General features: G+C 40.0%; 2 protein-coding genes across 2 annotated transcripts; both read right to left on the bottom strand.

Annotated features, from left to right (window-relative positions):
- Window positions 1-330: 330 nt before the first annotated feature.
- On the bottom strand, window positions 331-5,405 carry LOC140927888 (uncharacterized). Its single transcript, XM_073377585.1, has 6 exons — window positions 5,275-5,405; window positions 5,048-5,077; window positions 4,536-4,582; window positions 2,941-3,022; window positions 2,075-2,614; window positions 331-813 (listed from the first exon to the last, which is right to left on the bottom strand). Exons 1-6 carry the CDS (start codon window positions 5,335-5,337, stop codon window positions 511-513), a joined length of 1,065 nt encoding a protein of 354 aa, XP_073233686.1. The 5' UTR covers window positions 5,338-5,405; the 3' UTR covers window positions 331-510.
- Window positions 5,406-12,463: 7,058 nt separating this feature from the next.
- LOC140925719 (neuropeptide FF receptor 2-like) lies at window positions 12,464-13,378 on the bottom strand. The gene has a single exon (XM_073375613.1). The coding sequence runs from the start codon at window positions 13,376-13,378 to the stop codon at window positions 12,464-12,466; it is 915 nt and encodes a 304-aa protein (XP_073231714.1).
- Window positions 13,379-21,353: the final 7,975 nt, after the last annotated feature.

Raw genomic sequence — 21,353 nt, 5'->3', positions numbered from 1 at the left:
AATGTAACAACTAATGTCAAATGGCACAATTGGTAATCTTTCTATAAAGACAGTTAAAATCCTGCTACAACTAGTCATTATGTGACTAGCTCTGATCTTGTGTCACAACATTTTTGTATTGTGCATTACTTGTATGTAGCAAGCAAAAACAATGGACATTTGGCCATGCCACCAATAATTTCCCTGCAAGATGATGACTGAGAAAGGAGTGAAGAAACAATATTATTTTAATCCACGGACTTTCTGCACTCATCCTAAGACATCACTTCCCAGGGAAACTGTTTACTGACATCACAAAATATGTTGGCTGTTTTCTCAACCTTTGTATTACAGTCATCCAACACCATGTTAAATGACACAATTCATGTCATGTGTTCTTGTCACAACATGGAACTCCTCTTCCAACTTGCTTGATGCAATCACACTTCACAAAACGTGCCACAAAATCTGAAGAATAATTTTGTAGGAATTATGCATCTTGTGTCACAATCTTCAAATCTTTGTATCACATCACACTAGAGGTGGCTGTTGCATTGGTGACTGTCCTACAGGTGCTTGTCCCATAGGTGACGGTTGACCCATGACAGATTGTCCCTGCATAGGTGTTGGCTGTTGTTGTGCAGGGTACGGCATGTGTGACAAGCCTTGCTGTTGGGGAGGAGGTCTGTACGGATTGTATCTTTGTGGTTGCTGTGGTTGTTGAGGGTAACCTGGCATCATGTTGCCTGATGGCATTCCTACTGTTGTTGGAGGGCCATATCCAGGGTGACTGTGTGATAGAGACTGCTGCTGCTGCTGCTGCTGCTGAGGCATCTAGGATACAAAATCAAGAAATACTTATTTTGAACATCCGAGTGGAGTATGTAGCCTGCGAAAACGGCCATTTCTCCTTGCTCCTCTCCGTTGGTGATGTTTCGCGCGGAGGAACATCTCAGCAAAGAAATTCCATATGATGATGTAAAATCTGTCCAGAATCCGGTCATAAGTGCTGATTGGAGGATGGAGTAGTAAAATAAATTTTAGCTATTATTTACGAACGAGAGACAAAAGACAAAAGGCTACAAAGGTCAAATGCAAATGCGCTGAAACTATAAGAAAACAGTCAAAATTTGTGGAATATATTCTTCTCTAGAAGAAGCATTTGAATTTTGCTGCAGCTCATTCGCAGATGAACACAACACTTCACCAAAATCGACCAGGAGAAACACAAAATTGAACAAATTTTGCATTTGGAACCCCATGACAACCCGATTTATTATATAAACACTGATTTACGTCATCAGTATGGTATTTCTGTCGCTGAGTCGCAGATGTTCCTCCTCACCAAACATCCCCAGTGGCGAGGAGCAGTGAGGAACGGCTGTTCCCACAAACTATAGTGTATGCTTTTTTTCTGACACAAAGACATTTTACAGTTATCTTGTATGGCTTGATTTCATCGGGAACCTTAATCTACCATTCAATTTAACTGTTTTCTAAACAGTCATGTATATGTATTTTCAAGCCTATATTTTTAACATTATGATTATAACAGCTGTCGCCTGCTGTAAAATGTAATGTTTTCCACCAACAAAGTTATTACTGACTCTCATAAAAACCGTGAGAACTAAAACATCATTCCCAATCACAGCAAACAATCTGGCTGCTAGATGACGATTTTAAATATATGCCAATCTAAAAAACCTGTAAGTCTTAATAAAAATATTTCCTCTGAGGTCAGTATAACACAGCAACCCGTAGGCCTCAGCTTTGGGCAGTGGAAATGAGGGAGGAAACCATGAAATCATCCTCTCCTTGAAGGCTATAGGATGTTTTCTGGAGAAAAACCTGATTAGAATGTAAAAATGATAGCACAGGGCTGTCACCTTGATTTCAAGTTGCCAGCTAAATACAAGGACTAGGTGGGGTATCAAAAGCTATTGATTTCTTTTGGTTATACTTTTTCTCTATTTTCCTATGAAAGTACACGTAGCTGGGGACCATGTTTACAGTAGCCGGGGGAATCCCCGTCGCCCGGCCCTTGATGACAGGGCTCCCTGATAGCAGATTAAACGAATCATAAAACATAACAGACCTGTTGGGGTGCTCCTTGTCTATATGAGAGCTGCCGCTGCTGCATCATGTACTGTTGTGATTGCTGCTGGTTCTGGGACAACATATGTTGACCCATGGGTGGGGCATGGGATTGAATTGGCACCTGAGGAGGTAAATTACCCATGGATGCCGACATTGGGGGTGGGGGAATAGGTCGGCCTGGCTGGGTCTGAGGGGGGTTAGGATACCCCATATGACTCTGCACTGTCATAGGTGGATGTTGCAGCTGAGGGGGAGATGAAGTGGACTGTCCCATCCCACTAACAGAGCTGGCACCATAACCTGCTGAGGTGGGACCAGTCATTCCTCCAAGCTGTGACGGCATGTTAGACTTCATAGGATCATTCATGCCTGATGGCATTCCACTGTTCATTACCGGAGCATTTGACATCATGTCTGTAGATGAGCTGGAGTTGGGTGTCATGTCTGGTACACCTGATTGTAACATACCAGAGCCTGTAGGTGGGGTCACTGAAACTGGAGGTGTCTTCATTGTGGAACTTCCCTGTGCACCTGGGGCCTGTTATAACAATAAGCTGGTGATTTCAGATGTAAACACTTTCCATTTAGGATTACAGGAGTATATAAAATTTGTTGCAACACTGTTTTTACAGCCATTTAAAAATTGACAATACATCTACTTTTACATTTACATTAATTTAATTGGTAAAAACTTTACAGATATTGTACCAACAAAAACTCCACCCATGCAATAGGGTGCATATCTTAATCCCCTAACTGGGAACAAAATAGGAGGACAAGTCCTACTTACAGTCCCCCTCCCCCTTATGACAGCCCCCCTAAATAAGCACATTATCTGTAACTGTACTATTAATGAGCACATACAGGAATGGTGTTCTGCATGCTTTGAGTGGAGTCAGCTAATGTAGCAAGGTACACTAGATTGCGGTGCAAGAGTTGCTGGTATCTAAGGACAAAAAGTAGATCCACAATGATTAGTGAAGCTATAAAATAACACCACAGTGGTGGTTACATCAAGGGGGCATGCCATAGTGTCCTTATTATTTGGGTGTCAGTATTAAGTGGGTTCACGGAAAAAATAACCTCACAGATACATGTTTTTATCAATATTAAGACTAAAGAAGACAGAAAACCTTGCTTAATTACTTAAATGTGACTGTATGAAGTTCATCCTAATGATAACTCATACTCATTTTATCAGAGTCTCAGTCATTTATCATGCTCTTGGTCTAAAATTACCTCCAGTTTTAAGTATTATTCATAAAACATGTCAATGGAATCTGTGACTTTGTATTGATGCTTTTAGTTTTTGACTCAGCCAGGTGGACTGAATATTAGACAGATCCCTTTTTAAAAAGTTCAGTCATAAACAGTGCGCAGCTAATCATTGTCCACAAAGTGCAGAAGCTGACAATAAATAGAACGTTTGTGACTCACAACACACGCAACTGTCTGTTGTCCATATTAAGCAGGTCAATTTAGAAAAAAATAATGAGCTTTTTGTTGGGACAGATGAAACTGTTCATTATATACAGGTGTCCCTAAGGCTATTACGCAAGAATCCATAGGGTAGGGTTTCACTCTACTTAGGAAAATGGATTGTCACTACACAGCAGGTTAATATAAATATCATTTTTAAACATTAATTCATCACTTCCTTATTTTGACTTATGCCAGTAGAAAATCTCAGTCTTTTTAACTTCTCTTTTAAAAGAAAGAAATGATCGTAGTGACAGACATTTCAACCCTAAAATTCGGAAAATAGGGAGACTTATTTTGCCAATGGCACTGGTTACTTTTGCAAGGGAGGGGTTTTCGTAAGACATGTTCATCAGAATAATTATAATTTTACCCCATGAAGAATCGACCATGACTTTACATGGTCACATGTCATGTTTTAGCAACATTTTTGCTGTTAAAATAATATTAATAAGCATTTTTTTATCCACCTTCAGCAGTATTTATAGAGCAAAGGCTAGTGGGATGAATTACCCACCATGGAAAAAAATAATTCAAATAAGTGTGAAAGGGTTAAGAATCTCAACTGGTTCATGACAAACCAGTGGGCCATTTGCAAGCATGAATGAGAATCTGAACTAGGGACTACTGAGAGGAAATCCAGCTTATTTTCAGGCTAGGAATTACACTCGGGACCTCTGGATAACATTCTTATCCAGTGCAGCCATCACTGCCTTCTGTAGGCTAGACAGTCCATTTGTTGCTAAAAACAAACTCCAAATTTTTCATTTTAGTTTTTTGTCTCCTTTCTCCAGAAATCAGCAGTGTGTTTAAAAAATCGACAGAGAAAGAGGCAGCAACTGAAATCAGGAAACTCCTAATTAAATCAAGAAGGCTGGAATGAATGTTCAAGAACAAGAGCAATAATGTATGAAATAATGCTAAATTATGATAATCATCACAATCATCATTATTTTTATTACATTTTCTGCCATACTTACTGTGTGCATTCATATGCCTTTCCTTTATTTTGGTAATCCACAATAGCCTGGAGGTAAAACCAAAATTAAGGTAAACACATTTCAACCCACAGTTTATGAGAAATCAAAACATTTTAGTCAACTAATTAAGAAGTTGAACATTTTAGTGCTTTTTTTCCTCTAGAGTTCTCTATCCAGTTATAGATTTGCATTCGTTTTCATCTGATTTTGGATCAATAAAGAATAGCTTTTCAACTGTTTCCCCTGTCCTTGGGGATGGTTTAATATTTCCCTTGCAAATCTGATTAACATATTAGACTTTCGGTGGCAAGAGTCGGTGACAAATAATTACTTTCGTTTTAGTTTTAAGATACTCAGTAAGAACAAATAGGAAGTAAAAAACAAAACAACAATTACCAAGTAAAAACAAGACGACATATAAACTCACTGTAATTTGTATGATGCTGAATCAAAACCTTCAAACAACAAATTTCAATTGAAATCTATAGGCTTAAGCTTACTTTATATTATACCTGAATAAGCTGTGAATTCTCATCTAGTAGCTGAAAGATTAAAGAATTTTTTAGATAAACCAACCATCTGTAAAAACAATAATATTCCAAACAATGCACAAACTCTTTACTTTTATGATAACACTGGACGGATCATGTCATCTTGTTTGTCTATTAGCAATGTGCGCTTCTAGTTCACTGTTTATAAGCTTACTGTTTAAAATGTTAAAAGTAACATGATTTCGTACCGACTGAACTGTCTGTTGAGTTGGCTCTGTTCGCTGTCGTCCAGATACAAATGTCATCGACATTATGCACACGACTTTGTTTTCCTTTCTTCAGTGCAGAAAGTCCCTGAAGTATGGCAAATGGATGTCGATACTTCGTGTAAGTTACACCATAATGCCCCCGATGAAGGATGCGACTTCATATAAGTCGAAATGAAAAATCCTCTCGTTCGATTGGGATTTAACCTTGTCAAAATCTCATAGCGCAAGGCACAAATTTCTGGCGAACAAGTATGAAAACTGAGTCAGAAAATTCATTTTACCGTCCCATCCATCACAGGCGTAGGGCTGAACTCAGTAAATTTGCATAAGCATGTGATGAACACGTTTTTATCAGCCAATCAGAGATGATTTTTTTCCAGTTTTTTTCCGAGTCGCATGGTAAGTGATCCTTGATGCTGATCAAAAGGATCGTAGTCGAGAGAAGGTGAAAGCTCATTAAGAAATGTACAGAAAGAGGCTAAATTTTCCAGGCAACTGTTTTCAAAAATGCCAACGTACAGGGGCACCCAATGGATCTGTTCCTCAAAATATCTGTTCTTCAGGCACATTTTTGCTGGCTGGGAGATGTGGAAGAAATAATAGTCCTTGGAAGGCAAGTGTTGCTGGGAAAAAGATAATTCAGGGTGTCAGAGGGGATTTGAAGTCTAGAATAGCTGCTACGGGTTACTTGTAGAGGTTACTTACCACTCAAGATCTGAATTGTGCCCTATGAAACTTCCCAGTAAGTCAGGTTGCAGGTTGTAAGGTTGCTGGCTGGGAACTCTTCCATCAGTCTTGCTGGGAGTGAGGAACAGATAATTTTTTTCCAGCAATCTCCCAAAATGCATTAAATAGTCTCAGAAAACTTTATTCACGCTTTGTTGTTGTTTTTAGGTCTTTTTCTCAAAATTTCCCGTTGGGTGCCCCTGAACGTATAGGGATTCAAAAAAAAAGATAAAGGTTTTGGAAGAACAAAACAATACATTGAGACAGGAAAATCAGCTGGAAAAGGACAATTTGGGCTATCTGCAAAAGAAGTTACATATACTAGAATGGAAAATCTACCCTAGAAACAAGAAAGAGGTTTCGAGAGGTTATATAACATGTTATAAGCTACAATGAAAGGACGGGGGGTGACAGCTCTAACAAGGGCTGTTTCGGGAGAAAAACAAATTTATTCCGGGAATCTGGAGATTTTGCCGGGAGTCGGGAAACCTGGGCAGTTTTTCGGGAAATATGAGATATTTTCGGGACATTGAACAAAAATTTGATATTACATGTTATCAAACAATATGTATACAGTGAATCACCCTGTGCCGATACGCTCTATCAAGAGACTATAAAGGGGACAGAGAGGCCATCCCCCATATACACCCTATTCCATAGGTAATTCGTCTCGAGTTATTTTTAGAATCGGGATAAAGTTACCTCGCGCGAGGCGTGGATGTTTCGTGGAGGTTTCGCATGACCAAACGCCGTGCAAAACATGTCGGGCGAGAGGCAATGAAAGCGTAAAAAGATCGAGAGCATTCCTGAATATTGAAGCGAAATGAGTCGGCGCTCACCTGGGAAAAAGGAATCGCTGGACTCTTTGACAACCCGTGAAATCAGTTTAACTCGAAGTTCTCGTAACCTCAGTGCTTTAATAAAATGAGAAATTTCGCCGGTCTATTGAAACCGGTCGTTTGTACAATTTAGGGAGTTTAAGATCCAACGACGCGGACGACAACTAGAACATCAAAAAAACAATAGGTTTAATTAGCAAAAAAACAACTTCGCACGTGCAACACACTTTTTTGTTCATTTCTTTCCCGTTTTTGCACGACTACGACGTGAAAATGCCTAATTTCGCGTTTTATGGAGGACGTAAATAAGCAACGACGAAATTTTATTTCTCTTTCTGAGCTTGAATATGGTCCCTTAAAATTCAGCTTTAGGAGGGTTCGCCTACAGTTGACAAAGTAGGTGGGTAGGAATAATCGCTATAAAGACTGAAAAAAATAAACATCAAACCAGAAATTGCTCTCTTCAAACTGTAAATTATAAATGATCCTGAGAGAATATTCAATGTGTTAAGGATTTCCCTGCTCTACTGTTAGCTCTATGCAAGAGAGGAAGGGCGATTCTTTTTTAATTTCGGTTTCGCTGACACAGCTTTCGCAGAAATCTCGCTGTAGTCGTTTTCGTCGACAAAAGGAATAGCAAAATCGCTCTCCGCGTCTTCCCCCATTTTGTTCTGCGTCATTTCGTGAAGGACGCGTGGCTCTCAGCGTGGGTCATCCACGCGGAACACATTCGCGCTATGTGATTGGCTGTTGTTTAATCCCCCTTGAGATCTGTGGTGTTAAAAATAACTCGAGACGAATTACCTATGGAATAGGGTGTATATGGGGGATGGCCTCTCTGTCCCCTTTATAGTCTCTTGGCTCTATTCTATGTATTTTGACACTTGAAAACGGCTTAACTCCCCATGATATGAAAAGACCAATCAGCAACGTTTCCAACTAAAATAGCATGAAGTTCGAGTGCGATTGACCACGTGGAATCCCCAGCGGATGGACAAAAGAACCGTACCGGTGCAAGGGTCGGTGCAAGGCACATACTAGCAGTTCACACCAGATTCCATCATTCATTAGTTCAGGGGTATTTTTACGCTGCATGTTAACGAGTTTTAAGAGCACATTCCACTGATTGCATACTGGAAAACTTGAAAAAAGTACGTTAGAAGTACGTAAGAAAAAAACGAAACTCATTTAACCTTGTTAAACGAACATGAGGCGATAAAAAGTAGTATGTCTGTGAAGACTCTTTAATCATCCTGATCTCGTCGGGGTCCTTCCGATTTTTATCGAAAATCCCGAATCCCGATCAATATGCGTTCGGAATAGGAAACTACAAGTTCCAGATTTCGACAGTTGTTCTGAAATTTTCAAATGAATTCTTATGATACTCATACAATGACACCACACAGAGTATACTTAGCTGAAAGTTATTTCCAGAGCAATTTCAAAAACCGCACAACTTGTATAAAATAAAATCGACTACTTCTACGCGAAGTCACACCAATAAAAATAAGCATAAAAAGGACAATTGATTTAGAGAACATTTTGGACAGAATTTATCCTCTTAGAACACTAGAAATGGCGTTTCAGAGCACCAAGATTTCAAAATTTTCTGGGGGAGCATGCCCCCAGACCCCCCTAGTGGCTGGCCCCTTCAGCCCTGGCCTGATTCGTCCGTGATTAAAAAACAAAAAAACACGATTTTATGTACTTAAAAAGTTTGACAGCCTTTCTGTGTTAACATGATACCCTCTAACGAAATTCTAATTCCCAGAGATACTCCCTCTTCCGGGGATCAGGAGCAGGGTGTAAATCATGTCATCATAATCATCGCTTAGAATATAACGTTGGACGACTCATTTCGGTTATAATTCACGTAAGTGAGTAATCCCTCTCCCCTAAATACTGCTTTTGTGCATCGCATTGACCTTCTCGTCTGAGTTCTTCATTCAGTCCTCATATTCCCAAGGCTTTATTTGAAACGGAATTGTGGTATCCGATAAGAATTTTACTGATCTGACTAACACCAATACTATTTTTTTTAATTCGGTGCTTCTTATTGGTGTAAAACTGCAAATTGAAATCTCTTCAAACTCCTTCTTTTTATAAAATGCAGAGTTTAATTTCAGTTGCCTTGAGTACCGGCATAATCTTCCTTCTCCGTGGGAAGAATAGACCGACGTGAACAGCGTTAAAGCTGGAACTACTGTTTTTGCTAGTCCGCCTTCTATTTCTCTCAGTTTTACCTTCTAAGGCTGTTTTTATATACATAGTCCGTAGTCCGCGTTTTATACCTAGTCCGTGTTTATACTCAGTCCGGAGTTCTCATTTTATACCTAGTCCGTATTTTATACCCAGTCCGCAGTCCGTGGTCCGCAGTCCGCAGTCCGCAGTCCATATTTTATACTGCTGACCGGTCAAACAACCAGTCTGTGAACACTGAAAATTCCTTGAAAAGCGATGCGATATTGTTCGCCTAATACTTCACAGTTGGCGATTGAAGTTTCTTTCGCAGTGAGCCTCCGCTTGCGTACCCCGTTCAGAGAAGTCATTCCCGGCTAAACTTTCAAATGAAACCAGTTTTAAGATGGACAGTATTTTGATTTGCACCCGTTTGTTGTAAATCAAAATGCACCTTGTTAGCGGTCCGCGATACACTCACTTTCCGTAAATAAAGCAAATCCTGAGAAGATATGAACAACCATATGAATTTTCTGAATTTCCATGGCACATATTAAGTCATATTTTCCTACCATAAGACCATAAAAAAATAAAAAAGACAGCAAAATCGATCCTTCTCTCCACCGACGACGGATCATTCACGAAAACAACCACGCGAGGAATAAGCGCTTTCAACTTCCGGCGTTTCCGACAGCCAATCAGATCTTGTGGCATTGTTCAAACAGCCAATCAGCGTTACGGCCAAAATCTGGCCGTAACGAGCACAAACATGGTAATAGTTTGTATCAGGCCCAATTGCAACGGTAGAATGTATGAGAACCGCTCAAATTGGGCCTGATCTCAGGTTAGATCGCGTGAAGTGCACATCTCTTAGCTTGGGGGCGACTTCGTCAAACACACTGTAGAAATCAGCGATTTTCCCTTTATTTCTGTTCGGAGACTTCTGAAAAATAAATTCTAACGAATTCTTAGCATAAAAGAGTCGCATTCCGTTGATCCGTACCCTGGGTACCAGAGGTAGTTGATCCGAGATATATGTCGTCAAGTAAGTGTTTGTTTACATGTATTTTGCGGGATTTTATTTGCCCTTAAACCCTTCTGCGACCACAGTTTATGCTCGGTCTGCATTTTACCCCAGCCTGCGTTTTACTAACAGTCTGTAGTCTTCATTTTACACTCAGTCTGCATTTTACCCCTGGTCCGCAGTCTGCAGTCCGCAGTCAGTCTCTTACCCTGACCGTATTTTTTTCGGTTTCGCTACTTTTCAAATTCGCTACGTTCGAGTTCGCCAGCTACAAACTGGACTCGCTGCCTTTTGGCGAAGTTCAAAACTTGCATCTTTAGAGGAGAAAGCTTAAAAGAACAAGAAACATATCAACAGATTATTTTTATGGCTAGCGAGATTTAAAAGGAAATCTTGTCAATGGTTCAGAAAAAGTAATATGTAGCGAATGTGTTATAAACCTGGAGGTAGCGAATTCGACAAGTAGCCAAACCGGGTGTTATCAGTACCTCGAGGAGAAAAGTCGGCTCAGAATCGCTGTGTTTCTTCCTCGCAGACGTCCGTTGGGGTTCGTTTGTCACGCATTCATTTCTCCCCCACGGTCCGTGGGGGAGAAATGAATGCGTGGCAAACGAACCCCAACGGACGGCTGCGGGGAGGCTAACCTGAACCCATCGACAAAGGCAATGCAAGGTCAAGAGCAAGGCCGAGGTTTAGAGTTTCTAAGTCGCAAATCGAAGGACTAAGAGACCTTGGTTTTACGTGGTCAAAGATTGCAGCAATGATTGGTGTGTCTCGAATAACATTGCACAGGCGTGTTAAAGAATTGGGGCTTGAGGAAGAAACACGCTACATTGAAATTGATGATCAGCAGCTTGATGTTTTTGTCAGGACGATTTTGGCGCTGTTACCTAATTCTGGGGAGGTAATGATTCGAGGTGCACTTTGTGGTCGAGGTGTTACAATTCAAAGATCTACGACTAAGAGAGTCAATACAACGAGTTGACCCCACAAGAAGAGGGCGCAGGCAGCGTTTACGAATAAGAAGAAGAGTTTATAGTGTCCCAGGCCCCAACAGCCTGTGGCAAGTACCCTGTTAACGATAAAATAGTTTTTGGGCACCTTCATTATACGGAATGCTTGATAGAGTGTTTGTTGAGGAGACCAATGTTTTTTTATCAATTATTGAATAGGGCTTTTTCAAAAAAACTATAACAGTCTTTGTTATCCCTTCAAAATTTTTCATAAGCATTGTTTTCAATTTCTCTTGGGGTGATTGTAAATCCTAAGAGAAATCGTAAACAATGCCCTCTCTTCTTGTGGGGTCAACTCGTTGTCTTGACTCTCTTAGCCAAGATTTTTGAATTCTGACACCTCGACCACAAAGTGCACCCCGAATCATTACCTCCCCAGAATTAGGTAACAACAACGCCAAAATAGTCCAGAGAAAAACATCAGGCTCCTAATCATCAGTTTCACTGTAGCGTGTTTCTTCCTCAAGTCCCAATTCTCTAACACGCCTGTGCAATGTTATTCGAGAGCAGCATTCTTGATCGCTTAAAACCAAGGTCCCTTGGTCTTTTGATTTGCGACTTAGAAACTCTAAACCTCGGCCTTGCTCTTGACCTTGCATTGCAGCCTTCGTCGACAGGTACAGGTTGGTATCGAAAACTATTGTCATTACAGTCTTCCTCAAGCCAATTTATGCGCTCTCTATACCGCTCAGTTAGACGTTCGTACAATTTAAGGAGTTGCTTGATCAGCTAAGTTATGTCCTCACTGATATCACAGTTCCGAGACTCAAGATGCGAAGGAAAAACAGAAATTCCCGGCAAATCCTTTCTGAAAGAACAAGTAACCGATCCGCAACTGCTTATTCTTCTGTAAAAATATTTTGCCTCATCTCTTCGTAGGGAAGTTCTTCAATAAATCATTTGAATTCATTGCGCAAAATGCATGTAAAATCATCCGTCATGATGGAGGAATAAATAAGAGACTGGGAACCAACCCTATGCCAAGCAACCGCCCCTGTATGTTTCAGGATTGCGTGACAAGTTTTATATATCGTGACAAGTTTTATTTTTTAACAAGTTTTATATACTTATATTTACAACGAGAATATTCATGACTTTTATTTATAGAAAAACAAGTTTATATTTGCAACATGTTTTATAAATTGCATGACAAGTTTTATATTTTAACAAGTTTGATATATTAAGTAACAACTGTTAAAATTTTTCAACAAGTTTTATATATTTTGTTACAAGTTTTAATTGTGTACTATAACCCTTATACTAAAACTAAGATGTTTTATCCATAAAGCAAAATGTTTTGTATATTTAATGTAAAGGTTTACATATGGTAAGAAGTATTTTTGATACAAAAGGCATTCCATACGTCCCTTACAACGTTTAGGGCTTAGCTACTTCGAGCCACGTGTAAAGCAGTCAAAAAAGAGTTGTATGCACTCTCTTCGGAAATGTTCATTTGATAGTCCGTAAACAATGGGATTTAAGCATGGATGCAGAATGTTAAGGATATCTCCAAATTTAAAGATCGTTTGTGCGATCTCTGATTCCTTTTGACCTCCAAAATCAAGCAAAAGCCAGGCGATTTGTCCAGGCAGCAAACAAATCACGAACAGGATCACAATCATGGCTAGTGTTTTGATAACTTGAATGTTTTCTTTTCTTCTTTTAAGTGCGGGTAAGGAGCTTTGGGGAATGGCTGATCGCCAGAGATAGATACCGATCCTAGCGTACGCAACACTAATGATTAACAAAGGTATCACAAATTGTAGGATGAAGAGAGCAATGGTGTACGCTTTTCGGTGATTTATGGACGGCCAGCTCTCGTCACAGATCCCGTTGTTAGCTTCAGAGACGACTGAGAAGGGAAGGACCATTATCAAGGAAGAAAACCAGATGGCAGCGATCCAAATGTATGCATTTCGCTTCCTCATCTTTGGTCTATAGGGGTTAGTAATCAACCTACAGCGATGCACCGCCATGGAAAAGATGGTAAAGATACTCACGAAATAGAAGATTGTCGGCAGAGGTGTTAAAAGTCGACAATAATACGAGTTTCGGTAAATTGTACTTATGTAAGAGTAGATGAATATTGGTGTTTCTATCATGATGAGGCTTAAATCGGAAATAGCAAGATTCAGAATAAAAAGTCTGGGAATTGAACGTCTATGTTTTTTCCTTGACATCACTGTTATTACCAAACTGTTACCTCCAAAACCTAAGATAAGAGAAGCAATGTAAAAGCCAAGTTCAACATTTCCCTCGTCTGTACTTGGTGGGTCACGATCGGCGTCTGTGTTGTTTGACATTGTTTTGTTGAAATGTTAAGGCCGAAAAGACATTCTTTTACCACTTGTCTTGTCACTTTCTCAGAACATCAATTTAGCCTTGTGTGAACTATTAGCAATTTCTTTGTTTCCTTTTGGTTTATGTTTCTTCCATTGCCGATTAAAAGTTTCAATCGTAAAATGTGAAACAGGAAAATTTAGTCTCTCCTACGTCAGGTGAGCCAACTGGATACTGAGACATGTATTTATGGTCTATGGCGTAAAATCATCAATCACTTATTAAAATCACCAATCGCTTCTTTGGCTTTAATTGATGTAAATTGCCTCATTTTAAAACACAATAATTATCTCGATTAAATGTTTCTTACGTTATTGCCCGCTAACAATTTTGGAATATTTGATAAACATGAGGCCGTCAGTAGTTGAAAGATGTGCCTAAAATATAGACAACAAAATACAATTTGAATAGGTTTTACATGCATACTGTCATTAAAAAACAAAACTATAAGAAGAGAGAACAAACAGTTTATTTTTCTTCGCTGCCTTTTTAAGCCTCTGTTAAGTGATAGGAACAATCATTTTAGGTTTCTTTTAAGAAATAGAAGAAAATTCCAATTCCAAACTCGGGCGTCAGTTGTTTAGTTTCTAATCCTCGCTTCGGCTGGCAACCCCTCGCCAAAAGCTACCACTAATAATAGTCTTTTACTGATAGATTAGTGAGTGTGTTTAAGTTTTCGTCGCTTTACCATCAAGCATTTTTTCAAAATAGGGAAACTGTCGTGAAAATATTTTTTTACACTGAAAATAAAAATTCTTTCTGTACACTCCCCATAGACAGCTTCATATATTAAATGTTAAGTTCATCTTCGAGTTTAATATTGTTGTTTTATCATCTACAATTACGAACACGTTTCAATTTGAATTGTGATGTTTATGTAATACCTTAATTATTAGTACTAAATTTCCGCGTATATCGCGTGGTCTTATTTTCGCAATTTTAACAGGTAAAAAAGGGGACTAAATTTTGCGATTAAAGCGTTCCCAACTTTATTTTCCTTTTTTAAAAAGTCTGAAACTTTAAAAAAATAAATGAACTGGAATAATCAATGTGTGAAATGTTTGTAAGCTATTGCCATTTTACAAAGGAAGACAATGCGTCAGTCAATTCCACCTGCGCCCAGCCCCCCCTCCCCGGGCTACTGCGGGGCATTTGCCCGCCTTGTCAGTCCCGGGGGTGGGGCATTTGCAAATTTTGCACTGCCCGGGGGCCAGGCATTTGCCAACCCCCGGGCCATTCCCGAGCTTTTGACACGCATGCAGTTTCCTATCAGAATATAACTACACAGAAGAAGGTTTTACTGGAAAAAAAGCAGATGGGCTCGTCTGTCAAGGACAGGAATAAATTGTAGAGGGTTGTAAAGGCATGTTATCGATTTTTCATGTATGTATGCATTTCTTCATTGCTTATCAAGCCAGAATTACGTAGCGAAATTGGAGCTATCGATGTGAATCAACGTTTTTTGGTTATTGAATCAATTTTCTGTTGATATTATTTGAAGAACATCCTTTCATATTTATAAAACTATTCATAACATATAACTTTACACCGCTCTATTAATTCTAATGTCAATAATTTTATATCAACACTAAAACCATAAACTGTTGCATGTCGTCGCGGCGTGAAGTCTTAATTAGAATCCTCGCGCTATTACAAAGGAAGACGTTAACTAAAAAAAAAAATCGCACTTTAAAATGCTTAAAATGGCACTATTTGACTGTGCGATCACTGAAAAAATGTTGCAGTGTTGACGGAGGATGGGGCATTTGCCCTCTTTTTTCGTCCCCATCCCGGGGATTTGACACCTCAAGAGTCCCCACCCCCGGGAATTTGCCATCCAAGGCAAAAAAATGCTAATGCCCGGGGGTCAGCCCGGGGGGGCCTGGGCGCAGGTGGAATTGACTGATGCATAAACAATGGGTGTTTCTCGATACATATCATGTTAAGTTTGACAGCCGTTATAGTAATTAGCTAACCTGAGATCAGTCTGTATTTTCGTTTCGCTTTGTTAATAGCATCCCCGCTTGCAAAGCACGACCACGTAAGAGAGATTGTATGAGAACTGCTAAAATTGGGCCTGATCTCAGGTTAGAAATAAGCGCGCTAAAGGTTGTTAAAACGTAGTTGACATGTTTTTGATCAGCGCGTTCCGCTCATAATTTAGGAAAGGGATTGGAGTATTAGAGTCAAATTTCTTTTTGAGATTAAAACTTGAGATTTTCTAATGGCACATTGAATACTGGCACACCGTGAAAGCCAAAGACAAAAGTTATCACGGGCAAAATAAGAAAACTTTAACTAAGTGGCTGGCTTCAGTTGTTTATGCAAATGTACCCAAACGTTCTAATTTATATACCCTATCCTGCTTGAAAACCATACCCTTCACAGCGGTACATACCTATTTATAAAATAGCTAAGATAGTACGCGCCCTCTGATTGGTCGAGAGGAGTGTTTGCATGAGAGTATGTAAACATGGTTGTGGCGTCAAGTTCTTTGGCTTTTCGCGCGCTAATCACGCAAGCACGAATTTGAAAAAGTTTTGGAGTTCAAAACTCGACAAGTTTACTTTATTTACCCATTCCTTCGTCGGCTGAAACATGGAAAATCGTTAACAAAGAAGGTGAGTCAATTTTTCTTCGCTTTAGCTGACATTTTAAGCGAGAAAAATCGGTATTTTGGAAAGCATCTTTTGCAAAACAAGAACTGATTACGCGTGCAAGACTTCGTAGACAAGATTTTGCGACTGGTAAGAACTTCTCTTTTAATCAGCGCCATGCAAAAAGTTTTGCTTTTTTTTCTTGGGAAAGTTATTTTACAAAAGCAATAGAAAACTATAATAAATAACAGTACCCCCCCTCCCGGGCTGTGCTCTTTCTAAAAGAAGCTTGCTTTTCTGAGGTTTTGTAAGAACTAAACAGAAAAAAAGGATTTTCCATTTTAAACTTTAAGCTCTCCTGGGACAATCAAGCCCCATAGGAAAATCAATGGTAGTCTTCACACTAGAGCCTAAATAAGCTAAGAAATATTTCAAGACAAGTACATTTTAAATTCTTCAAGTAAAAGAAAGCTTCCCACACAGCCTATCTTTTGTACTTCAGGTTTACCTAAGCCTATTTTCCAACGCAACATAATTAAGATTCATTGACATGCTTCGCTTTTCTCAAGGCTTAGCCAAGAACCGCAAGTTCGTTAAGTCGGTAGACTACGAGCAGTCTCTCTTTTTTCTTGGTCCGTCGAGCAAAACGCCCGAGACACGCAAATGAACACGCACGTGACTGATGGTGCGAGACGAAAGAGGCACTCCCCTTACTAAATCTGAAGAAAAAGAGAGACTGCTCGCAGTCTACTAAGTCACTTGAAACTTTCTTGAATAGTTTCAACTATCCGACTTAATGAGATTTTACTTAGCCCTTCACACACGCATTTTTGGTTAAGTAAAACTTACCAGCTCTTAAGTGTTACTTAACAGCCTAGTGTAACGACAACCAATCTTTCACTTTTTGATTGACCAGTGTTCGGATGACAGAAAGGGCAGGTTTCACCTTCTGGTATCCTAGTTACATAGGGCCTTCCTAGTACAGTACGGCCATGATAGACAGGTGTCTATTTTACAGAGGAGAAGACCCGGGGGGTACTTTAGGAATTTCTGGGTGGGGATGTGATACCCTATTCTAGACCCAAACTCTCTGATGCATATACCCTATCCTAGAGTAAACTGCTTGAAAACCATACCCTTCACAGCGGCACATACCTATATAGCCCATATATGGCAGTACCCCCCCCCCCCCCCCCGAGGAGATTACGTGCGGTTTGATTTCTTTTCTTTTTCTTGTAGTGATTAACTTTCCTCTAATTAGTATTAGCTATAGTGCATAGAATACAACAACCGACAACGAAAGGAAGGTATTTCGATGTGTTTTGTTGAGTAGAAGGTTAATGCAACAGTGGTATGCTATTTCGCTTTCCTAAACTAGACTATAATTGGGGAATACTATTGAAGTGTCCTAAAAAGAGACTGAGGCCTAGGCCAAACATGAGGCGAACCAAACTCTCATTTTGTTGGGTCAGACGTCGAACCAGGAGGCTCCTGGTCGAACCCATCAACTAAATCAGAGAAATCAGTACAGTAATAGAGAAGCTCTCGTGCGAGCGCAGCGGAGCACCATGGGTAAGAACATTTGGTTATCTGTACATCCAAGAAATTTTGGTTCTGATTTACAAACGTATGTCGGTAGCCTCCCCGCAGACGTCCGTTAGGGTTCGTTTGTCACGCATTCACCCCAACGGACGTCTGCGGGGAGGCTATGTGTTTCTATGCTTCAATCGTGAAAAGCACTGAAGGTAAGACCAGCAGTTCGCCGAAGATTTTGATTTCATCGTCAAATCACTCACTGCAACTATTACAACCAGGCACTAATATGCTGGCTTTTATAATAACTCCTAAAACAGTTCACACGTGAAATAGAGAGAAGTTTAATATAGGGGGTCATCTTTACAAGGATTTAGTTTTCTGTTCGCCCCCTTGTCTGCCCTTTTTTTCATCCCCGAGACGAGCCCCTGGGCGCTTACTCTTACCGAACCAGTTCCAGAAGCGTTTGAATTGCCTGCTTTTGATTGGCCAGAAAATTTTTTTTCTGGCCAATCACCGAAGAGGAGCTGCTGGGTGACTCTTGTGTTTTCTTACACGACGTAGTTTTCCTCATCGATCGCCATAGTTGCGTAGCGTGTTCAACGCGGAAAGTTTCTCGAGGGAAGTTTCAGAACAAAATGTTAACAACCCGCAAAAATTTCACCCTTTAGCACGGCTAAAAGAAACAAACACTCTCCGATGAATTTTTAGGGCGGATCTTTCCAAGGTATCGTAAATTTTTATTGCTGATACGATACGCCATGTATGACTTTCACTTTCCACTCCTTATGTATCGGTCAAATCAAAGCTTCAACATGCCCCCCCCCCGGGCATACCCCGGGCAGTTACACCTTTGCCGTCCCGAGGAGAAGGGAATTTGATTATCAGAGTCTTCCAGGGGGTGGGGAATTTGATGCCCATGCTTTAGGGGTGGGGAATTTGAACTGCACCCTCGATTTCATGTAAAATCTTTGGCGTGGCGAGCTCCGGGGGCGAGCTAATGTGGACGCGGTGTTAGAGGATTTTCGTGGAAAAGATTGTGCCTTTGCGGCCAATTGGTTACGAGGAAACGGCTTAAACAAGCTTTGTGCCGTATTTGAAGTATTTAAATTTTAAAATTTTTAACACTGGATTTTGAATGGATGAATGTAGTTTATTGTTGTGTTTACAATGAAATATAATACCTATACCGGCGATGCAATACAACAACATAAAATAAAATAAAATAAAATAAAATAAAAAGCTCAGGTCAACTACTTTGACCTGCTGAAAGTATGTTAATTAATAAGGTGAGCGATGATGCACGTCAGTGAAATGGTCATGATGTAGTAATCTCAATAGGTGGCGCGGGTGGGATCTTTTTTTATAGAACGCTTTGTATGTTGCACGACGAAGAAAAGCTGAGCATTCGGTGACTTTGTAGCGGCGATTTCTGCCGCTTTGCACGAGACTTTTCTTCGTAGTAAATATGCTAACAGTGTTTCTCAGTTTTTGTTATATTTATAAAGATTTTGTTCAACAACTGAAGGCGTTTCCGCCGTCCTTCTGTCATTTTTGTGCCTGTGAAATGTCCCCGGGGTGGGGGCATTTGATCACCTGAATGGACCCTGGTGTGGGGCATTTGAACGGCATTTTTGCCCGGGTAGGGGGGAATTTGAATAATAGTTTTCAAAAAAGTCAAATGCCTGGGGGGTTGCCCGGGGGGGGATACCGATACATTAATTTGCTCACACTGTCTAGTATACAACAACAAGCTTACATTTTAGATGTCCATGTTCGTTGCACAACTTCTGAAACTTCCGACAGCGTGAAAATTTCCGTTGCATGGGCCACGCAACTACATCGATTGATCGTGTGAAATGCCGGCTAACTGCAGTGCCTTCTTCGTGCTTTCGCTCCAAACTCCTTTCGAAACTTTTAAGCTTAAAAGCTTACAGCAGCTGACCGTACAAATTCTGTCGAAGTTGATAGTAGTGTTAACTTTAGATTCGAGGGAGACCTCCAGCAAGCGCTGGAAGAAGGCTTGTCTTTGTTTCCTGTGGTACAGTTCAACCCGAAGCAAAGATTTATTATTGAGAAGATTGTTGAAAGAAGAGATGTTTTTGGGCAATTGATAGAAGAGTCTAACCTTCTAACCTTTTACAGGAAACAATAATTGGTAATTGTGATAAATTATGTTCCGTGGAAAGTATTTCAGAGACACTGTGTGGAATGGTGACCATGCAATGACGATTTGTACCTTTCTGAAGAGGGTGTTTAACGATTTAAAAATAATTATTATCAATAAAGAATGTTATTGTCAGATGAGAAGAATTATGATAGGGAAGTTATGAAATATCAAACAAATGCACCAAAGGAGAAATTGTTAATATTGCAACATTATTCTTTCAAAGTAAGTCCAATCTTGTACCATCAATTGCAAGGGAGTTAAAACAACGGCACTGTGGATGTGTTTGGGGGGGTCAGTAAGGGAAACATCAAGCCAATCATAGATAAATAGTTTTGGCAAAAATCACATATTATGTGAAATTACTTTTATACATGTATTTGTTAAAAGATATCTTATAATAAAAATTCATTTCTACTATATTAGCCATAATTATAATCACAGTCAAGATTAACCCAGGTTCTCTTATGCGGTTTAGTAAGCCAGAGACCCAGGTCCTTGAAATCAAGAGGTTAAGTTGGATCTTTGGAAAGTGTCCCTATTCCTTGGTCTCTTCTCCCTGGAATTTCCTTAAGAGCGTTCACTTCTTGTAAAGTTTTAGTGACTACAAAAATATCTATATAGACATCCCACACTTCCACGATTTCTCAACTCTATACCAACTCGTGTCACACACTGCGCGTTTATCACCCTCCAAAACTTTCACACCAACCATAGCCTGCGTAGCAAGCGTTTCCAATCGAGTTATTGCGCGAAAGGTAGAGTGGGAGCAAAAAAAAAAAGGTGGAAGGGGGAGGAGGGGAGAAGAGGAAACGCTTGCCGGTAAACCCCACGATTCTGGAAAACGCCCCTTGATATTTCACGGTTCGGTTCATTTGTAAATTGACAGCTCGTCAAAATAGAAGTATAACAGATTACCCCTTGATTACCAGATTTGTAAATTTACTTTGTTCTCCAATAGAACACGTTCCAGGCGATTGCAAAAACTGTAATAAAAAAGGTTTACGATAACAGAAGGTTAAAACTCTGAGAGATTGCTGCGGAATTTCTTGTTTTTTAATGTGTGGCTTTATCTCACGTCTGAAACCTTGTCAGAACGTCAAAAATGATTTGTCCGGAACAGTTCACTCCGCCGGCTATAAGTTTTGCAGAGCGGCTGCTCTCCATCCCGTGTCGAAACGTTCTCTACAATACATGCTGCTAGATTTCCAATAAACAAAAAGAATCTTTTCATTTCAATAAGCTGGCAAATCGCTTGTCCATGGCGGCTTTAGCTAGTGTCGAAAATCAATGTTCTGATTTACGTTGATGTTATCTCCATCAAATAGTCCATTTTTTCCTGTCAGATCCGCACGCCGTCATTCCCAATAAATTGGCCTGACCTAGTCTCCACTGCTCGATCTCCCACTATACTTAAACGACTCTGATCTCATAAACCTTCGCACGAACACGATTCAAATAAATATCGGTCTAAAGCAATTGTAATCTGTGACCACAAATCAGATGAGACCAGATCTGTGGCGCACGTGAACAAAGCATACCTAGTTTGATTGATGTTTCAAGTGCTAAGTAATCAACACTACCAGCACCGCACCAATCAGAAGCTGCGTTCGTGGGCGAACGCAGTTTTTCAAAATCGTG

This window comes from Porites lutea, chromosome 2 (genome assembly GCF_958299795.1).
Source record: "Porites lutea chromosome 2, jaPorLute2.1, whole genome shotgun sequence".
NCBI classification, from domain to species: Eukaryota; Metazoa; Cnidaria; class Anthozoa; order Scleractinia; family Poritidae; genus Porites; species Porites lutea.
This window is presented reverse-complemented; position numbering and strand designations above follow the sequence as displayed.